At 38.2% G+C, this 18,669-nt stretch overlaps 1 protein-coding gene across 3 annotated transcripts in view; it reads left to right on the forward strand.

Moving 5' to 3' along the window:
• PIK3R1 (phosphoinositide-3-kinase regulatory subunit 1) overlaps nucleotides 1-18,370 on the forward strand; it is a 76,161-nt gene extending 57,791 nt beyond the window's left edge. For 2 of the 3 annotated variants that reach the window (XM_050946945.1, XM_050946946.1), the window contains 9 exons: nucleotides 10,312-10,414; nucleotides 11,017-11,115; nucleotides 11,241-11,421; nucleotides 11,908-12,033; nucleotides 12,991-13,133; nucleotides 13,376-13,552; nucleotides 13,649-13,717; nucleotides 16,570-16,740; nucleotides 17,253-18,370. In XM_050946945.1, the coding sequence (XP_050802902.1) occupies nucleotides 10,312-10,414; nucleotides 11,017-11,115; nucleotides 11,241-11,421; nucleotides 11,908-12,033; nucleotides 12,991-13,133; nucleotides 13,376-13,552; nucleotides 13,649-13,717; nucleotides 16,570-16,740; nucleotides 17,253-17,442 (1,259 nt within the window). In that variant the 3' untranslated portion in view covers nucleotides 17,443-18,370. Of the gene's footprint in view, nucleotides 1-8,725; nucleotides 8,937-10,311; nucleotides 10,415-11,016; nucleotides 11,116-11,240; nucleotides 11,422-11,907; nucleotides 12,034-12,990; nucleotides 13,134-13,375; nucleotides 13,553-13,648; nucleotides 13,718-16,569; nucleotides 16,741-17,252 lie in introns of those variants that run through there. The other variant, XM_050946947.1, reaches the window with a different exon arrangement.
• Nucleotides 18,371-18,669: the final 299 nt, after the last annotated feature.

Raw genomic sequence — 18,669 nt, forward strand, 5'->3', positions numbered from 1 at the left:
AGCCTTGGCTTACACTAGTATTAGCAAAGGGTACTTTAACAAAGAAATTACCACCAGGAACAGAACATTGTTTTAGTGTTCCTCCCTCTCTGCTTCCAAAGTATAGTAAAGAGATCACAGCAGTAAGGTTTTGCAGGATTGGGTAAGAACTGGAAGAGCTGGTACAGGACTTCTCAGAGTACTGGAACAAGGTATCTTCCAAACCCACTGTACATTGATTTGAGCGAGTGATGTTGCAACCTGACGTGCAGGGTTATAGAACCTTTATGCTGCAGGGGCAGCTAGGCCAAACCAGAACCGCGGTGTGACAAGAGCAGGGAGCCAGGCCCAGCCCCAAGCTGCAGGATGAATGCACGGTGGGCTTGCTTTCCAACTTCCTCCCTGTGCCTCTCCTCAACACTGGGCCAGGATTAGGGTTGCAGTGCCAAGGCAAAGGGTGCTCTGCAGGTGGTCTGTGTCCCCTTGCTAGGGCAAAGAGAAGCAGGTGAAGGATTATGGCCTATGATTTTTGGTCTCCCGATGAATATAAGCCCTAGGCACATGCCTAATTGGGCTCTCTGTTAATCAGCCCTGCCTATTAGGTTTGAACTCTGCATTTTGATAGCATTTGTTATAACAACTTCCATTCTTATCTGTATATTTCAAAGTCCATACTTGGCAAAAGGACAATCTCTGTAGTAATTGCCATACTGTACATTATTCTTCAGTTAAATATAATATCTGCCCATCCATTAATATGTAGCCAAAAGGTTTAGGCCAAAATTTTCAAACTTGGCAGCCTCTGGTTAGTTCCTTTCAATCCTGCTCCTGAAAAGACTCTCTCTTGTGTTTAACTTTGCATGCCTGAATATTTTTCAGAAGCATATGAGTAAATCTTTGCAGGTCTAGGATCCAAATCTCTGCTTGGGCTCCTGAAAAATCGAGTAATCTGTTTTGAAGTGCAGAGTCTCCACTGCTCACATTGAAGATTTAGGGACAGATTTTCAATTTGGCCCTTCATATAATTTAGGCAGCTAAACTAGAGAATTTCGACTTGAATTGCTTTACAAACATCTTGACACTAACTGAATTGTAATAGTTAATAAGTGCAATTTACTGAGGCAGGGGTTTACTGTTGACATCTTTATTTTAACAAGGCTGGCTCCCAGTGCCCTATAAATCCTAAACAATGTAAATGTTCTACCTGACAAAAGTACAATAAACGGGTTTATATGTGTTATATTTTGAAATGACACTTAGAAAGATGCATCCACGTGATTCTGACTGTCTCTAAGAAAGTATCTCATTATCTTGTATATATTTGATTTGCTGTACATATTTCCTCCCGGATGGAAAAGCGGTCATTTCTAGATAGTTATGATGCATTGCGTCATAACTGAAGTCTAAAAATTGAACACTTTAAGCATAAGTAAAAAGATGCAAAACCCACTGTCAAAGTTTATTTCTAATATCTGGTATGTTGCAGAATATTCATGTGCAGTATAATTGTGAATCAAGCCTTTTAACATCTCTAGCTTGAGCTTCAACCAGGGATGTTGCAAGACATTAAAATAAAGGAAGATTCCTAAAAAAGCGAAAGGCAACTTTCAGCAATCTTTTTCCTGGTCTTGAGCAGTTTGTGACAACAGCTAGTGAAAAGAATTTCAAAGATGAGAAATGGAAGGACTTTTTAAAAAAACAAAAAACAAAACAAAACCTCTTTTTAAAAAAGATTAATACTTCTTCATAAAGTGATTTGGTTTTGCCTTTCTGTTTCTTTCTTTCTTGTTGCCCTTTAACCTGGCATATACATCCGTCTAAAATGAGTTGTGTGTGAATTTTAGTCATGTCATATACAGGATGCAGATGTTTTAATTCAGGGTTGGGCAAAGTTTTTGGCCCGAGGGCCACATTGGGGTTGCAAAACTGCATGGAGGGCCGGATAGGGAAGGCTTGGCCTCCCCTAAACAGCCTGGACACTGCCCCCTATCCGCCCCCTCCTACTTACTGCCTCCTGACTGCCCCCCTCAGAACCTCACCCACCTACTTCCTGCCTCCTGACTGCCCCCTTCAGAACCTCGCCCATCCAACTCCTCCTGCTCCTTGTCCCCTAACCACCTCCCAAGACCTCACCCCCATCCAAGTCCCCAGCTCCCAGTCCCCTGTCCACACCCCCGTCCGCTGACAGGCCCCCCCAAGACTCCTACGCTTATGCAACCTCTCCCCTGTTCCCCATCGCCTGACTACTCCCCCACCCGAACCTCTGTCCCATCGAACAGTCCCCTACTCCTCTGACTGCCCTCTAGGACCCCCTACCCCTTATCCAACCTCCCAGCCCCCTTACCATGCTGCTCAGAGCAGCATGTCTGGCAGCCATGCCGCCCGGATGGAGCTAGACACGCTGCTGCTCTTCTCCGCAGGAGCGCACCGCTCCACCACTCAGAGCACTGCCCGCACAGTGGCATAGCTGCGGGGGAGAGGGAACAGCAGGGGAGGGGCCGGGGGCCAGCCTCCCTGGCTGGGAGCTCAAGGGCTGGGCAGGACTGTCCTGCAGGCCGGATGTGGCCCACGGACCGTAGTTTGTCCACCTCTGTTTTAATTGCTTGGGTTTTTTTAAATGCAAACTTTCTTTCTCTCTATGCGTCCATAGGAGGTAAGAAAAATAGGACTTGTATGTTAAATTGAGCCATGTGTAGCTTTTCATCTGTAGTTATGATGATGAATATCCTAAGGCAAAAACAAGATTTCTCCATAGGCCCATTTTTGATATTTTTTTAACACAATCACATAACCTTACCCTGTCAATATGTCCAGCCCAAAACTGTTTTGTTCATGAACTGAGGACACAGTTTAATCCCATACAAAAATATACCAGAATGAAATACATTTTGTCAATATCTGTGTAATTTTATGAAGAAAAAGTAATGTTACAGGATTAGAGAGATTAGAAAAAAATGTCTCGTGGCTGAAATTATTATTAACCAGTTCCATTTTCTGTATTAAATTGTCCCTTTCTAGTTCTGTGAAGCTATTCAGTCTTTTGACTAGAATTACCAGATATTTTTCAATATATATATCCAAACTTGATCAGCTAAACAAAAATATAAAGGTGGTGGAGGGAGAGGGAGAGATTGCTTCTACTCCTGATTAAGGCACTGGGAATTTTGACATTGAATTGACGGTTATAGCATCAGGAAAAAGATGTGTGTTCCTTATATGTGCCGTATGAAACAACAGTGCTAGGAGAAAAGTATTGTAACTATAGTGCAGTTTAAAAAATATCAAGGAGCATGTTCTTTTACATGTACATATTTTAAAAGAGTATTTGGAAGTTGGGGCTATAAATTCCTACAGGTATGAGAAGCCAGCTGATTTTTCAGGTCATGAATGATGTTGGCAGTGCAGTTATGGCCGTGTTGGTGCCTGGATTTTAGAGAGACAGGGTGGGTGAGGTAATAATTATTATGGACCAACTTCTGTTGGAGAGAGACACAAGCTTTCAAGGTACACTGCAGAAGAGCTCTGGGTAAGCTGGACATTTTGCCTCTGAAGTTGGTCCAATAAAAGATATTACATTGTCCCCCATCAGTGACATTGGCTTTTCAGTCTAGGCTATTATCCCAGTTTATTCCAGGCTTTCAAATAACGTTTGTGAAAGATGCCTCTTGTGACAAATGTTACAAACTTTGGTGTGAAATGTCAGATTTTACTGCTTTTATAGGGTCAAAGGTAAAAATGTCACTTGCTGAAATGTTAGTTGGTGGGATGGTCATGAATGTTAATGGCAAAGCTGAAAGACAAATTATCTGCTTTTATAACTGTAAATGTGTTAGAGAGATTTCCAGCTTAAATGTTATGAAATATACAGAAGGTGTAACTGGTGCTAGTTGTTTCAGGTGAGTTTAGTACAGTTACAAACAGAGCAGGAAAACATATGGCTCACTCCTGTTCCCATTGAAATCAGTATCAAACTTCCCACTGACTTCACTGGTACAGAATCTGCCCCCTAGTTCATAACTGTATTGTAGTGTGTTGTGGTATCAAACAAACAAACAAAAAAAGTAACTTATCAGTTGTCAGTACTTTACATGCAGTGCCATAGATTTAGTCTATATGTTTCTCGTAAATAAACATCATTTTGTAATGTTAATAGTCCTTTGATTATTGTGGCCTATGGTACGGATGTTTTGACTTTTCGCTGTTATAGCTGTTGTACATTCTGTTTTTCCTCCAGCAGAGGGCTCCCCTCCTAAGCTAATAAAAATCATGCGGTTTACACCTAATTTAACAGTCAAAATACATTGTTAACTAATCTCCAGCCTTGGCAACACAAGGTTGTTCTGTTTTAAATTTTGACAATGTGTAGAGCTTAGGTTTTTCAATGCCTTGTAATTATTGGTAAAACCACATGTAGTGTATTATAACAAGCATACACCAATTAACTGTACGCCACTCAGCCCCATGCCCAACTATCAGTCCTGCTTTTTACACTGTATGTCTTGCATGCAAACCACTTTAAGTAGCAGCAATGGTTTAGTAAGAATTAGTATGAAATCTGATCTTTCAGCAGTTGTAAAAGCTATAAACTGCACACCAGTTGAGGTGATGTAACTTGTAAAGATAAGTAAAGTCTCAGATGCAGCTGTAGTGCGCAAATGCATGTGTGTTCATATATTCATGTGGACACACACGCCTGAATCGCATGTGTGGGGATGAGTGGGAATTCATTTTTCCATGGGTCATTGGAGCCTAAACAAAAATTGGACTTAGTACTGCTTTTCCACAGTTGTGCCTTATTTGTGTGCTAATTACAATGCTGGTGTGGTGGTTGTTCCTCCCCCTCAGCTCTCTTGTGGGAATACCATACTGTACTGCGGCTGGTTGAAAAGGGAAAGTGGCATCTCCAGCAGGTGAACAGTCTGTGCCAGCTCTAAGATCAGGACTTCTCTGATGGCTCCAAAACTCTGAGCCTTCCACAGCACTGTTTAATAAATCATACTGGCTAGATATTTTTTTTTAAAAAATCCTATAGTAGAGTGCATATCAATTACTACCAAAAGCTGGGTTTTTCTGTTCTTTCATGGTTTGATCATTAGTACAGAAAGACCGATTACCATCCAAGTGAAATATGCCATGTTATTTCCAGACAATACCGCTTCAAAGGGCAAGTAAATATGGCTGTCCTTTAGTACGCAAAGCAAGGAACTGTTGTAGGGGAAACCACTTAATTGGAAAATTAACTAAAATTAATGTACAGGGTTTTTTTCTGTGTAGTTTGGGTGTATGTCTGTATTTTTGTTTTGGGGGCCAGGAGTTGGCGTTGCAGTAGCATTTTTGGAAAATCCAGAGGAGCCCAAATTGGTCCCAAGGAATACAGCTAATTAGGAGAAATACTAATTATGGTGTGGTAAAGGAAACAGGAAGTCTTAAGCCCCATCCCAGGAGGTCTGTTTCTCCTTTCACTTGCTCCTGATCTCCTTCAGTGGAACAGTTGAAGTGGTTACTTAACTGTCTTCACTACTGAGGGTACAGGAGTGAAGCCATGTAAGTGAAGGGGGAAACTGACCCGTTAATTCCCTCTTCCTTCCCTCAAACATGCGTACTCTACCTGACACGCAAATTTGGAAGATTGACTTGTCCCAATCACCTTCCTGCACCACATGCCCATGAAGCCACCTTTGTCTCACCAAGTAATAAAGAGAACATGTATCTGGTATTGGAAACCACCATGGACATAGGCATGTGTTTAATGGTTACATTGATATTAATCTGACTGCGCAGTGTTGTTGTGGCAATGTTGATCCCAGGGTATTAGAGACAAGGTGGCTGAGGTAATGTCTTTTATTGGACCAATCTCTGTTAGTGAGAGAGTGTGAAGCTTCGAGAGTGAAGCTTTCACGCTTACACACAACTCTTCTTCAGGTCTGTGTAAGCTCGAAAGCTTGTCTCTCTCACCAACAGAATTGGGTCCAATAAAAGATATTACCTCCCACACCTTGTCTTTCTGTTATTCTGACTAAACAGTTTAGAACTTCATTCTAAGGGTCTTCAATCAACACCTGTAGTTGTGGTCCTGTAAGTATATGGGAGGTGGTGTAGGGCATGCAAACAAGCTACTTTTGCACTGGGCTGTTCTGAGAGGTACAGAACTTTACAAGGAAGCCTTTGATTCTATTTTTTTCTGAACTAACTCAGCCACTTCCTGTATCTGGCTGCTCATAGTGCTTTTCTTGACACTTGGTTACTTTAATACTGCATTGAGCAGCCTGTTACAGAGACTATTTTAAATCCACTTACAATGGTCTTCTCATTTACTTGGCGAAATGAGAAAGTTACTCCTGCATTGGCCATTTGTTAGCTGATGACAACTTTTACTTTGACTCTAGCTCCCTCCTCCCCCATCTGAAATCCCTGGCTCAGCAAATATTTGAACCTGCCCAAGTTAATCATGAAACTGAGATCTTTATCTGAGAGAGCTGGGCAAGCTACTGAGGTTTTTTCTACAGTACTAAAATCCTGTTCACTTTTTAATGATGAACCAGAAATGTGTGGATACCCGTTGCACAGCACAGAAGTTTAATTTGTTTAGAGTAGAAGAGGGGTCTTGGATTTTCTGACTTCATGTTGCAGCTCTTTAGAGTGGATTTTATGGAGTGTTAATTGGAAAGAACAGAGCATCTTTTCAGAACTGTTCACCTAATTCATTCAGAGAAGTGTCCTAACAAAGGAATCTTTTGAAAAGACTTTTCTGTGTGAAAGAATTGCTATCTGAACTTTTCAGGTTGTTGGATACAAGTATTACAGGGGTGAGCATTTGCGATGCATAATTTACAAAGTAAGTGCTTTTGAATGTGTATGCGTTTCCTCCCCAAGTCTTTATAGAAATAAGGGTGTTTATATTTTCAGTACTTTTATTATAATTGATCACCAGTCATAATGTACCAGGTTAAGCTGGGGCAGTGGAAAATCACCTGTCTATGTCCTGCCTGTTCTGGTTTGCCATATGGAATCACAGCAAGCTAGACTAGTTTGGGCTGAGCGGTAACCTGATTTTAGAAGTTTGGCTCTCTAAAATTTGACCAATGGTTTTTTTTTTTTAAAAAGTAGGAAGATTTTTTTTTTCCTGATAGCAGTTTTTGATGGAAGTTTAAATAAAAATCATACTAACCTCCTATTAGACTATATGTAGCAATATATTCTTTGTAGGAAATCTCTCATAACCTACTTTAATGTACTGTGGCAACTCAACTGTTTGAGGAGTAGGTGGGCTGACTAAACCCTCAAGTTCAATGTTTGGACTTGTGTCTGGGAGCATCTTATGTATCCTGTTACCCTCTGCAAAAGAACGAATCTTTGGTGCTTGTCTGCCTAAATGGGGAAGAGAGGGAAGCTACTTCAAGAGGAGCTTAAGCATGATTGTGTGTAGGCAAACCAGCATGTACAAGTATTGATGTTGGTACTGTAGCCATCTTCTTGCATGCTAGTACTTGTCTAAAAAGGATTAAACTACAATGGGATAGTTGGGGTTGGGATGTGGGTGCAATATTGAGGAGATGCAAATAATTTTGTTCATTTTAAAGTATATAGCAAGTATTTGTGTAATATGTGCAGATTGTAGCTATACGCCGGTCAAAAGGATTTCTTAAGATGACTGAATTGCTTCAGTTACTTATATTTTTGGTATCTAGTTTTTTGCCTAGATAGAGGATAGTGAATATTAAAGTATGCATAAGTGCTATGCATAGTAGCCCACTGCTGCGGTAATAGTAATTCTTTAGAGGAGCCTTAGAGAGTAATAGTCAAAATCTTTTTTCATATTCAGTATGATTGAGAGGAAATATTTTCAATAGAAGGAGGCTTCTGCTGATATAAAGTCAGATGTATAAATAAGAAAATGACAATGGCTGCTGCTTTCAGAAAATAACTAGCATGGTAAATGATGAGAATAGGGCAGAGAAACAAAGGGAAAAGGCAGACTAAATCATGTATTTTGACTGTCAGGCTCTGTATGTTCAGAAGAGTCATTTTTCAAGATTTTGCTTGGTTTGGTTCACTGCCCTGCTTTTAAAAAAAAAAACCTCATTAACGTCTTTAGTATGAGATTGCAATATTTTATTTCTAGCTTTCAAAATTAAAGTGAAAATGTTTAACAATTGTATTGCACTACAGAATAAGGAAGCAAGACACTGGATATTATATAAAATGTATCAAGGCATTGTGACCATTTCAAAGTTGAAATCTCAGCACTGTTTAGAAGTGCAATTTCTGTTTGTTACATATTTGGAGTGCATGATTCCCCCCCTCCCTTTTTTTTTAATATATATGTAAAGTAGCTACAAAAGGCTTTTAAAGGATCTTGAATGGTCATCTTTAGGAAACTTAGTGGGCTATTGAAACTGAAAAGTTTCCTGCCTATCTGTAAACACAGATCAACTATATGTATTTAAAAAAAAAAAAAAAAAAAAAGCTACATGCTGCAGCATATCAGCCTTTGTCAGCCTGCCAGCAGTGGAATGTACCATGCTGCAAAGAGTCAGAAAAATAAAATGGAAAAGTCAGCATAAGGAGAACATACTCAGTCTGTTTGTGTATAACATCATTCATATATTGCAATTCTGTTTAAATGTAGGTTCTTTCTGAAACTGAAATTGTTTTAAGGTTAGTGTAGAACAAAATGATGAAACAGGAGTGGTCTGGTGACATTATTTTGACATGATTGGCTGAGGATTATGATGTAATAGGTTACAGTGCAGCCCCTTATAGGTTTTAAAATGAATTCCAAGACACCATTACAAAGAGAGCCTGATTCTTTTTTCTTATAACTGAGCTTTACTCAGTGAAACTCATACAAATGTACAATAGTGTTTGGAATATGGAAGAACTGGATATAGAATATCCCAAGACAGATATAAATTGTGGCACAGACTTGATGTTTTACATAGAAATGGATCTACCAGGTAATACTGCAGTCTTATTGTAAAAACCGTTCATTTTGGTCTTTATGCTAGCTGCTGCAAAATCCTGATTAGATGTTTAGGATTTACTTACTTTGTCATTGATGCAAATTATTTTTTTCATAAATTGGAATTCAGTTGTGGTTTTAATGCATAGAAGTAGCAATTAGAATCATAGTCTGTAGTAAATACCTTTTTTCTTCTTTAATAAGAATTGAATTGAATTCAGGTGTTTCAGTTTTGTTTGTATTCTCTCATATGTAGTCTTAGTTCTGTTTACATACTAAAAATGTTGCATCATTTTTGCTATTTCTGCTCTATATTATGACTGACAAGAGCTCCTATAAAGCTCCTACTTGTGTTTCCTGATACAGTGATTACACATCAGTATGCAGGATTGTCTTGGCGGAAACGTTTTAAAATCTATCAATAACTTAAATCCTCAGTTTGTATCATTTAGTCATTTGATATTGGAATTGTTATACTAGCCTGACACACTCTTTATTATTATAAAAACATTGTCTTTTGCAGTCAAGCATATTATACAAACAATCATATACATAAATAATGTAAAATTTAATATAGAACTCAAAACCTTGTTTCATTTTTAATGCTGATTCCAATGTTGTCCTCCTAGCTAGTAAGACAGAAATGCTGCAGTATCTTTTTTGGCACCCAGTGGTGACATTGAGAAAAGGGGATGTGGTTTTTAATCAGACTTGGCATTTGGAACACAATTTATCCTGTCAAATACTAAGATTAACAGTAGGGATATTTGGGTCACAGATGGGTTCCTGAAAGTGGTTTTTAGCAGATCATTGTACAAAATGGTGAGGATCAGAGAAACTCATTCCTCCTGCTAAAACATATAGTATTGCTGTGGTGTTGCTGTTTTTATTACCCACAGCAGCTCTTGTACAAGAAAGGAGCAAAATTCCTCTTGGATAATTAAATAGGAGGAAAAATAAAAATGAAACTTGACATGTTTTGTTATTTGTAATGATCTCAAGATAGACATTTGTTGTAGGAGGTGGACTAAGGTGAAAAACTTCAGTTTAAACATTTTTGCCCCAAAATTCTTTTTTTTTTTTTTTTAATTTTTTTGGTTGTGTTTTGCTTGAAATGTATTCTTCAGTAACCTACATCTTTTGGTATAGTACATCCTTATGGTGTAATTGTTTGTTGACAGTCAAATATCTTGATTTATTCGGTGTCTTTCAAAGATTGCCAGTAACAGAAAGTGTGTTTTGCAATCATTTTAGCTTTCTTTTGACATAATGATTGTTGTAAATCATAGCACAAATTAGAATTTTGAGGCATGTACTATTTAATTTGCAGCTGGGCTACAAACAACTTTTTTTTCCTCCCTCCTCTGCAGCACTGCCTCCTAAACCACCAAAACCTAATACTGTAATTAACAACGGTATGAATAACAACATGTCTTTACAAGATGCTGAATGGTATTGGGGAGATATCTCAAGGTAAGACAGAAAAAGGCATGTGTGTATTGTTATATTATCTTTGTATTCTACTTAACTACAGAAGAATGATCGTAATATTAAGAACCATTTTTCAGAACATTTTCCAACACAAACACAACATAGATGGTTTTGTTGCAAAGATGGCTAAAAAGTGACTGACAGTCAGTTAGAATGCAGTATGTCCATCATTTTTTCCCCTTCTTGTATCCAAGACCAGAACTCTGAGGCACAATACTGTTGTGTTAATAAACCAGACTAAAAAATGTTGTTTTATAAGCAACATTTTTAACCTTACTATATATAGGTACAGTAGGGTGTCACTGGATGCTCCAATTGTGCAGGCTTGTATGAACAAGTAGGAAGAACTTTGCATAAATATAAATCTGTTCCAGCAGTGGGAGGGTATTGGGTACAGCATTTTTATATTCCATTTGTTCACCAGTAGAACTATGAAATGAATGTAATGATCTTAAGGAGATAGAGAAGGCTGATGAAAAAGGCAAAGATGTATTTCTGTTTTAAGAAAGATTGAGGGAGAAATGACAGATTACAGTGAGGAAATGAGTAAGAGGTAGTCATAGTTACTTTTGCTTTCATTTTAGGGAAGAAGTAAATGAGAAGCTTCGTGACACTGCTGATGGTACCTTTTTGGTACGAGATGCTTCTACCAAAATGCATGGAGACTACACACTTACACTAAGGTAAAATACTCAGCTAGATTCTGATATTGGAATATATTTTTACAGAGCTACATTTTAAAAATGCTACTTTCTTGTGGCAAGAGCATCTGACATATGGTTGACTGTTTTCCATACTTTATTTACAGGAAAGGGGGAAATAACAAATTAATCAAAATATTTCACCGAGATGGGAAATATGGCTTTTCCGATCCATTAACTTTCAACTCTGTGGTTGAGCTAATAAACCACTACCGAAATGAGTCTCTAGCCCAGTATAATCCTAAACTGGATGTAAAATTACTTTATCCAGTATCCAAGTACCAGCAGGTAACATTTTTTATTCTCTTTTTATTCTGCTTATGTACAGAAAAGTTATTAGCGTGTAGAGCCATTCAATATGGAGAAACTCACTTCAATTAATATTTGAGATAAGAATAAACTGGATCTAAGACTTAAAAAAAAAAAAGCAACTTTACAAATTGTACATCAAATAATACAAACTTTAAATACTGTAGATAGCTCGTTAAGAAATAAACATACCAGGTTAAATATGACAATTTTAATGATGAAATATATCATTTTCAGCATAATGCTGCATGCTGGCAGTGCAAAATTGTCTTTTGTGCTTAATTTCATTTCACATGTGCATATTATATGCATTCAGTACATCTCTTCTCCATATTGTAAGAGAAATGTCAAGTTATATTGTATTTCTTTTCATGGTCACTTTTTTCTTAACCAATTTTATTATGAAGATTTGTACTGTGTAACTGTTTCTTTACTGGATATATTTCCTTCTGCTTATCCTCCCAGGATCAAGTTGTGAAAGAGGACAGTATTGAAGCAGTGGGAAAGAAATTACATGAATATAACACTCAATTCCAAGAAAAGAGTCGAGAATATGACAGACTCTATGAAGATTACACCAGAACATCTCAGGTGAGTTATCTTTGAAGCAGGAATTGTAGAGTGCAGGACTTCTTATTTGGTTTTAGAAGGACACTGATATAAATCGCTAATGTTAACTTTGAGATACTTTTTTTCTTTTCTTCTTTTAAAAGACAAAAGTTGCTTGATGTGATAGTTCAGTAAGTTGGAATCATTTACTCATGTCTGAGCTGTTACCCTCTGCACAATATAACCATAGGATAGTACCCACTCTTGCAAACACACAATATGCAAAACTCCTACTGGTTTGGCTGCAGCTCTACATACTGACCATTTGTAGGGTCTTGATCCCCATGTCTTGAAGGCACAAATTAAAATGACCACAATACCTTAGAATTTCTTTAGAGAGAAAAGTATCATGTGCAAAATGTATGGAGCATGGATGTGACAACTAGACACAGTGCAGGAATGAATAGCAACCCACCTCCCTCTTATTTACCAATAATTAGCAGAGCCTGGAAATGCCAGGGAAGTGGCATTGTTTTATAGTTGCAGAATGAATACTGTGCCTTCTGGAACCTGCAAGAAACTACTTAAAAGATGGGAATTTTATAGCGTACTGGAGTTGTGGGTGAAACCCCAAGTAATCACTCAGATCAGCTTAATATTTCAGGAGTCCCAACTATACCTGTAAGGGTACAAAGGGTAAAGCGAGGGCAGTGATGAAAGGCTCCCATTGCAAAAACAAAACTAATATATAAAACAAATGTAGTAGATAATTCTACATGTGGTCATTGCCTTTCTTGGAAAGCAGCATCACTGTAGCAAGTTGTACAAGGTTTGCTTTTCATATATTGGAAGAGTCCACAGACAACACATATGTTGCTTCAGGGATATTAAAGTACAATCATTTTGCTACAAGATAACTTAAGCTTTTCAAGAGATATAGGCCAATAAATCATCTCTTCTATTTTGTAGGGACTATAATGATGATTACTTTATTTTCAGGAAATTCAAATGAAAAGAACAGCTATTGAAGCGTTTAATGAAACAATAAAAATATTTGAAGAGCAGTGCCAGACACAAGAAAGATACAGCAAAGAGTATATTGAAAAGTTTAAACGGGAAGGAAATGAAAAAGAAATACAAAGGTTGGTACCAGTGCTTATTTGTTTAAAATTTGTGTGATTTAGACAAAGTAAAATATACAAAGTCCATACGTGAGATGTAACATCAGCAGAATAAATCTGAAGTGCAGTGGGTGACAACTTGCAAATTTCGCAACTGAATCTTGAAAAATAAACTTGTCTTAGATATTTACAAGTGAAAATAGGAAACCTGGATTATGTACCAGGATCTAACCAAGTATAACAAACCCAATTCTTCTCTTCAGAATAATGCACAACTATGAGAAGCTGAAGTCTCGAATAAGTGAAATTGTGGACAGCAGACGTAGACTAGAAGAGGATTTAAAGAAGCAAGCAGCTGAATATAGAGAGATTGACAAACGTATGAACAGTATTAAACCAGACCTTATACAGCTGAGAAAGACAAGAGACCAGTACTTGATGTAAGTACATGTATGAATTACGAAGAATTTAGTTTTCCCATAATGTCCAAATTTTGCCAATTAAAAAAATGTATAAACCTGTTTTTAATTTTCCAGGTGGTTGACTCAAAAAGGTGTTCGGCAAAAGAAGTTAAATGAATGGCTGGGCAATGAAAATACAGAAGAGTGAGTATTTAAGGAATTGAATATTCCTGAAATCAAATAATTCTACACAGGAATGAGTTTAAGCATGTTTAGTTCAATGACTGTTGGAAGATTCTCGGGCACAGCACAGTGTATCTGAGCATATCTGATACTGATTTGGACCTGAATCTGTTTTACTGAGAATATTAGCAAGGGCACCAGTCTTATCCTTTGCTCTTCTATTGATACCTAAGAGAAGTGTATGGTCAGGTGACTATAATGAGGAATTGGAATCTAGGATTCTGGGTTTGGCTCTTGACTCCATCACTGACCTCTTAAGAGACTTGAACTTAAACTCTAACCTTGCTGCTCCTGTCGGTAAAATGAGGATCATATGATATAAATACCTCAGAGGGGTATTTTATAGCTGAATTAATATTTATAAAACACTCTGAGAAATTCTGAAGACAGAGTCTTTACAAGTGCAAAGTATTGGTGGTGATATAGTATCAACCATCACCAGAAATGGACAGAATGGAATAGCTCATCCAGAGCGTGAATCTGCTCTGCCTTTATATTCCAGTTTATGACTTTTCTTAGTGGAGGCAGGTATTGTTCTGTTATTAAAGCAAATGAGTTGGGTACAGGTTTTTAACTTGCTTTGGCCACTAGATCATCACCACACATGGATCATGGGTGAAAAGTGCTGATCATGTAACTGAATATTCCAGGTTATGTGAAGTGGCTATAGTGATGGATTTTAGTTTCCCTTTAAAACCAAATCTAACCAACAGAAGAATGCAGAGAGTAACTTCATGAATCAATAGTTTAAAAAAAATAAAACCTGCATGTGAGAAGGGGTGTCAGCGGAATACATATCCTGTTAACATTATCACCCTGTGTTGCTTTCTGTCCTTGCCTGTGTAGAAGGCTTTCTTGGTCAAAGGTAGCAGCAGCATGGTCAGTGATGTGTTTTTCTATGGTTCCACTCTAGCTTTGTCCAAAATAGTGGTTTAGCTTTTCTTAGTTGTCTTCTATTGCTATAGAACTGGTGCAGCTCCACTAGGATTGGCAATCATGGAAGTATTGGATGGACAGGGCACAGGCATTTTTACAACCATGTTGTTTAACCTTTCAGAGCACAGGTAGAAGATAAGGTGGCGAAAATGTAGGCAGCCAGTCCCAATTAGCCCTCCCATCATTGTTATGACAAGAATTCTGTACCAAAGTGCAGATACATAATTGGTTAAACAACCACAACAAAGAATAACTATGAATGGAATGATGTCAGGTTGAAAGGAGATCTCAAGTGGGTTTCCACAGGGATCTGTTCTGGGTGTTAGTTAACATCTGTTTTAATGACCTGGATGTAGGAATAGAGAGCAAAATGAAAGTCAACAAAGTCAATAAGGTGCTACAAATCACTGGAGGTGATAGTACCACTCTGCTTAGCACAGGTTAGGCTCAGTTGGAGTACTGTGTCCAGTTTTGGTCACTGCTGTATAGAAGGAATGTAGAAAAACTGGAAAGGATCCAGAGGCAAGCAACAAAGATGATCAAAGGGATGAAGTGCAAGCCATATGAGCAAAGACTGAAGGAAATGGGTATGTTCAGTTTGGAAAAGAGGAGATTAAGGAGGGGACATATTAGAGGTCTTCAAATACTTGAAAGGCTGCCATAAAAAAAAAATTGAGAAAAATGTTGCTCTCTTGCCACAGAGGGGAGGACAAGAGGCAATGAGCTCAAACTACAGCATAGCAGATTTAAATTAAATCTCAGGAAATACTTCTTAACTATAAGAAGAGAAGGACAATGGAACAAGCTGCCTCGGGAAGTCGTGGAAGCTCCATCACTGGTTTTCAAGGACAGGCTGGATAGCTATCTGTCTTAGATGATTTAGACACAACTAGTCCTGCATCTTGGCAGGAGGATTAGACGAGATGACCCTTGCAGTCCCTTCTAATCCTGTGGTTCTATTATTTTATTCTGAACGCTAGAACTAATTGGAGATTTCTCCAAAATAAAGCTAGTGCAGACAAGGCCACAGTTTGGGAACATAGGGTCCAAACATGAAATGAAATGTTGAAAAAATTGCTTTTTTTCATTTTATGTCTTTCCTTGCTAATGAGCCATCTGATTTCTGCTCATATTTATTCTGACACCATTCAGATTGTTTTCTGAAGTTATAATATAGCCAAAATAAACATTGAAAATGAGCATAAACAGACAACTGGGATCCCTGTCTAGGAGATGGCTGGAGTTAGAGTGGTAGAAATACAAATAAGGATAATGGAGTGTGGCAGGATAAGGAAGGTAGCTGGTGTTCATTAGTGAGAGAAACCAGAATTTTCCAAAGAAACTGAATTCCAGCAGTGGACACTGATGATTGTAGCACAGATTGAGGCTAACTACAATCAAAGACTCGGAGATGAATGTATTTACTCAGTGCTTGAAAAACTGACCAGATACCTACTAACCAGAGATCTAAATCTACTAGACAGAAGTATACTGATGGACAAATTTGCAGGGGCCCACCAGTGCAGGCTGGCAGCCATACTGTAGTGTGCAGGGGGAGCATTATTGCACTTCTCCACAGTCTCCAGCTGCTTGTTTTCTGTCAAGGTCTTTTGACCCTGGTTGAAGGCTTCATCTAGCTACCGTAGTCCGAATAACTATGAAATTCCATCCCATGTGGCTGGGTTGTAACACTGTAACACTACTGAATGTGGCTTGCTGGTGTAGGCATATGATTCTTGCTTTGGGTGTGAGATCCTGGGGTCAAAAAATCTTGGACAAGCCCTTGCAAATGCTGTGTTTGAAGGCTAGACTTAATGAATTCTCGAGGTCCCGATGAGTGCTACATTTCTCTGAATATCCTTTTCATATTTGTACAGCCAATACTCTATGGTGGAAGATGATGAGGATTTGCCCCATCATGACGAGCGAACATGGAATGTGGGAAATATCAACAGAAGCCAAGCTGAAAATCTGCTGCGGGGAAAACGGGATGGAACGTTCCTTGTTCGGGAGAGCAGCAAACAGGGCTGCTATGCCTGCTCTGTTGTGTATGTATCCTGATTGTTTGCATTGTTTGTAAAGCACAGGGGTGACAATGAGGTTAAAAAAAAAATTGTTGCTAGTAAGTTTACCTGGGTGATGAGCAGATATCCTGTCAGGGCCTGATCCTATTGACTTCAGCAGGCTTGGGTCTGGGCTGTCAGGCATAAAATCATCTACTCTCATTGCTGCTTCTCTATCTCCTGCAAAGTTCAGCCTTGGGAAGTTCCCACAGATGGACCTTATAGCGAAGGGGGAGAATAACAAAATAGAACTACTGGCTGTCGATCCACCAAGTTCTTTGTACCTTCTGCCTATCCAAACAGTGTGTAATGCATGACACAGTGAGAATTCTGGTTAGATTTAAGATGAATGGAATTATTCCAATGTAGAATGCTGTCATTTTGGATATTTACCATTTATATGTTCACTGTCAATTCACTATTCTCTAGCCTGCTTTTTAACATGTAAACTTTGCTTTCTTGACAAGTTAAAAACCTTTCTATTTTTTTCCTTTTAGGGTGGATGGAGAAGTAAAGCACTGTGTCATAAACAAAACTCCTACTGGATATGGATTTGCAGAGCCATATAACTTGTACAGCTCTCTTAAAGAACTGGTGCTACATTACCAACACACATCACTCGTGCAGCACAATGACTCTCTCAATGTCACACTAGCCTACCCAGTATATGCACAGCAGAGGCGATGAAGACCTTAATACTCTGTTTTAAAACAAAAAAATCAACAACACTGGCCTCTGGAGAGAGAAGGTTCCTTTCAGCCTGATTTGTGAATTTCAGCTGCAGTATCAAAGCTGTCTGTCTTCAGATGGGACTAGAGCTTTCTTGACAACTGCAGTGGGAGAGATCACAGTATTAAGCTGTGAATGTATGTTTCTAATCTAAAGTGCTTTTTTATTGAGAAAAAAAAACACAACAAGAGAGGGAAATGCTATACCTATCTCCCTGCAGGAACATAGAGGCCTTGAACCATGGTGCTTGTTTACGATCTCTTTGAAGCTTTACCAGCTAGAATGTGGGATTCTGCAAACCCAAGGGGCAACAGGTCTGTGTAATTCTGTTAATGGAATTTCTCAGTCGTGGTGAGGTTCAGATTTGGTGTTGCTGTACTCAGTGGATCCAGGCACGGAGCATTGTGGATTTCGTTTCCTGATGAATGATATGTAGCAGAATGGCACTTTCACTTATAAGAGACACTTTAAAAAGACTTCGGTTACAGTATGTTGTTCAGAGGAAATGATGTAGTAGCAAAGTGCCAAGAAGTGTTTTGTTTAGACGTTTAAAATCCCGTGTTAAGAACATATTTAAGACTGAAGAGAATGGGACTTTCAATGGCATATGGTATATAAAAATGTACATAGTGGATGACTAACGATCATCAATGGAAACTATCAATACCAAACTGCTTCTATTTTCTCTTTTCTGTTTGCTGAAAGCTGAATCCTTAGACAGTGCTATGCAATACTGAATTTTCTTTTGCTTGTATTTCTTTTTCAAGTATACCTACAGGATAAGCTTTTTTTCTGTTTTTTGTTGCCTGAAAATGTTTTTTTCTGAGTATTATTTTTTTGTTGTTAATCATTTTGTTTGGGGTTTTTTGTTTTGTTTTGTTCTTTTTTTAAGAAATGTACAGGATGCCAGTAAAAGTTGGCTTCAGAATTAAACTATGAATATTTTACAGTTTTCCTTGTATAGAAGGTTTAAAAAGTTTTTGTGGGGTTTTTTTTTGGTTTTTTTTTAACTAACTAAATATTTTGTTGGGCAGTGCCTGATAAGCTTCAAAGCTGCTTTATTCAATAAAAATATATGAGCATTACAAAGTATCACTGAGTCTAACAATATTGTTTCAAGGATATCTTTAGAATACGGTACCACACTATATTTGCTTCTTAAAGCCTTTTGAACTTCTGTCCCGA

This window comes from Gopherus flavomarginatus, chromosome 3 (assembly GCF_025201925.1).
Source record: "Gopherus flavomarginatus isolate rGopFla2 chromosome 3, rGopFla2.mat.asm, whole genome shotgun sequence".
Classification (NCBI taxonomy): Eukaryota; Metazoa; Chordata; order Testudines; family Testudinidae; genus Gopherus; species Gopherus flavomarginatus.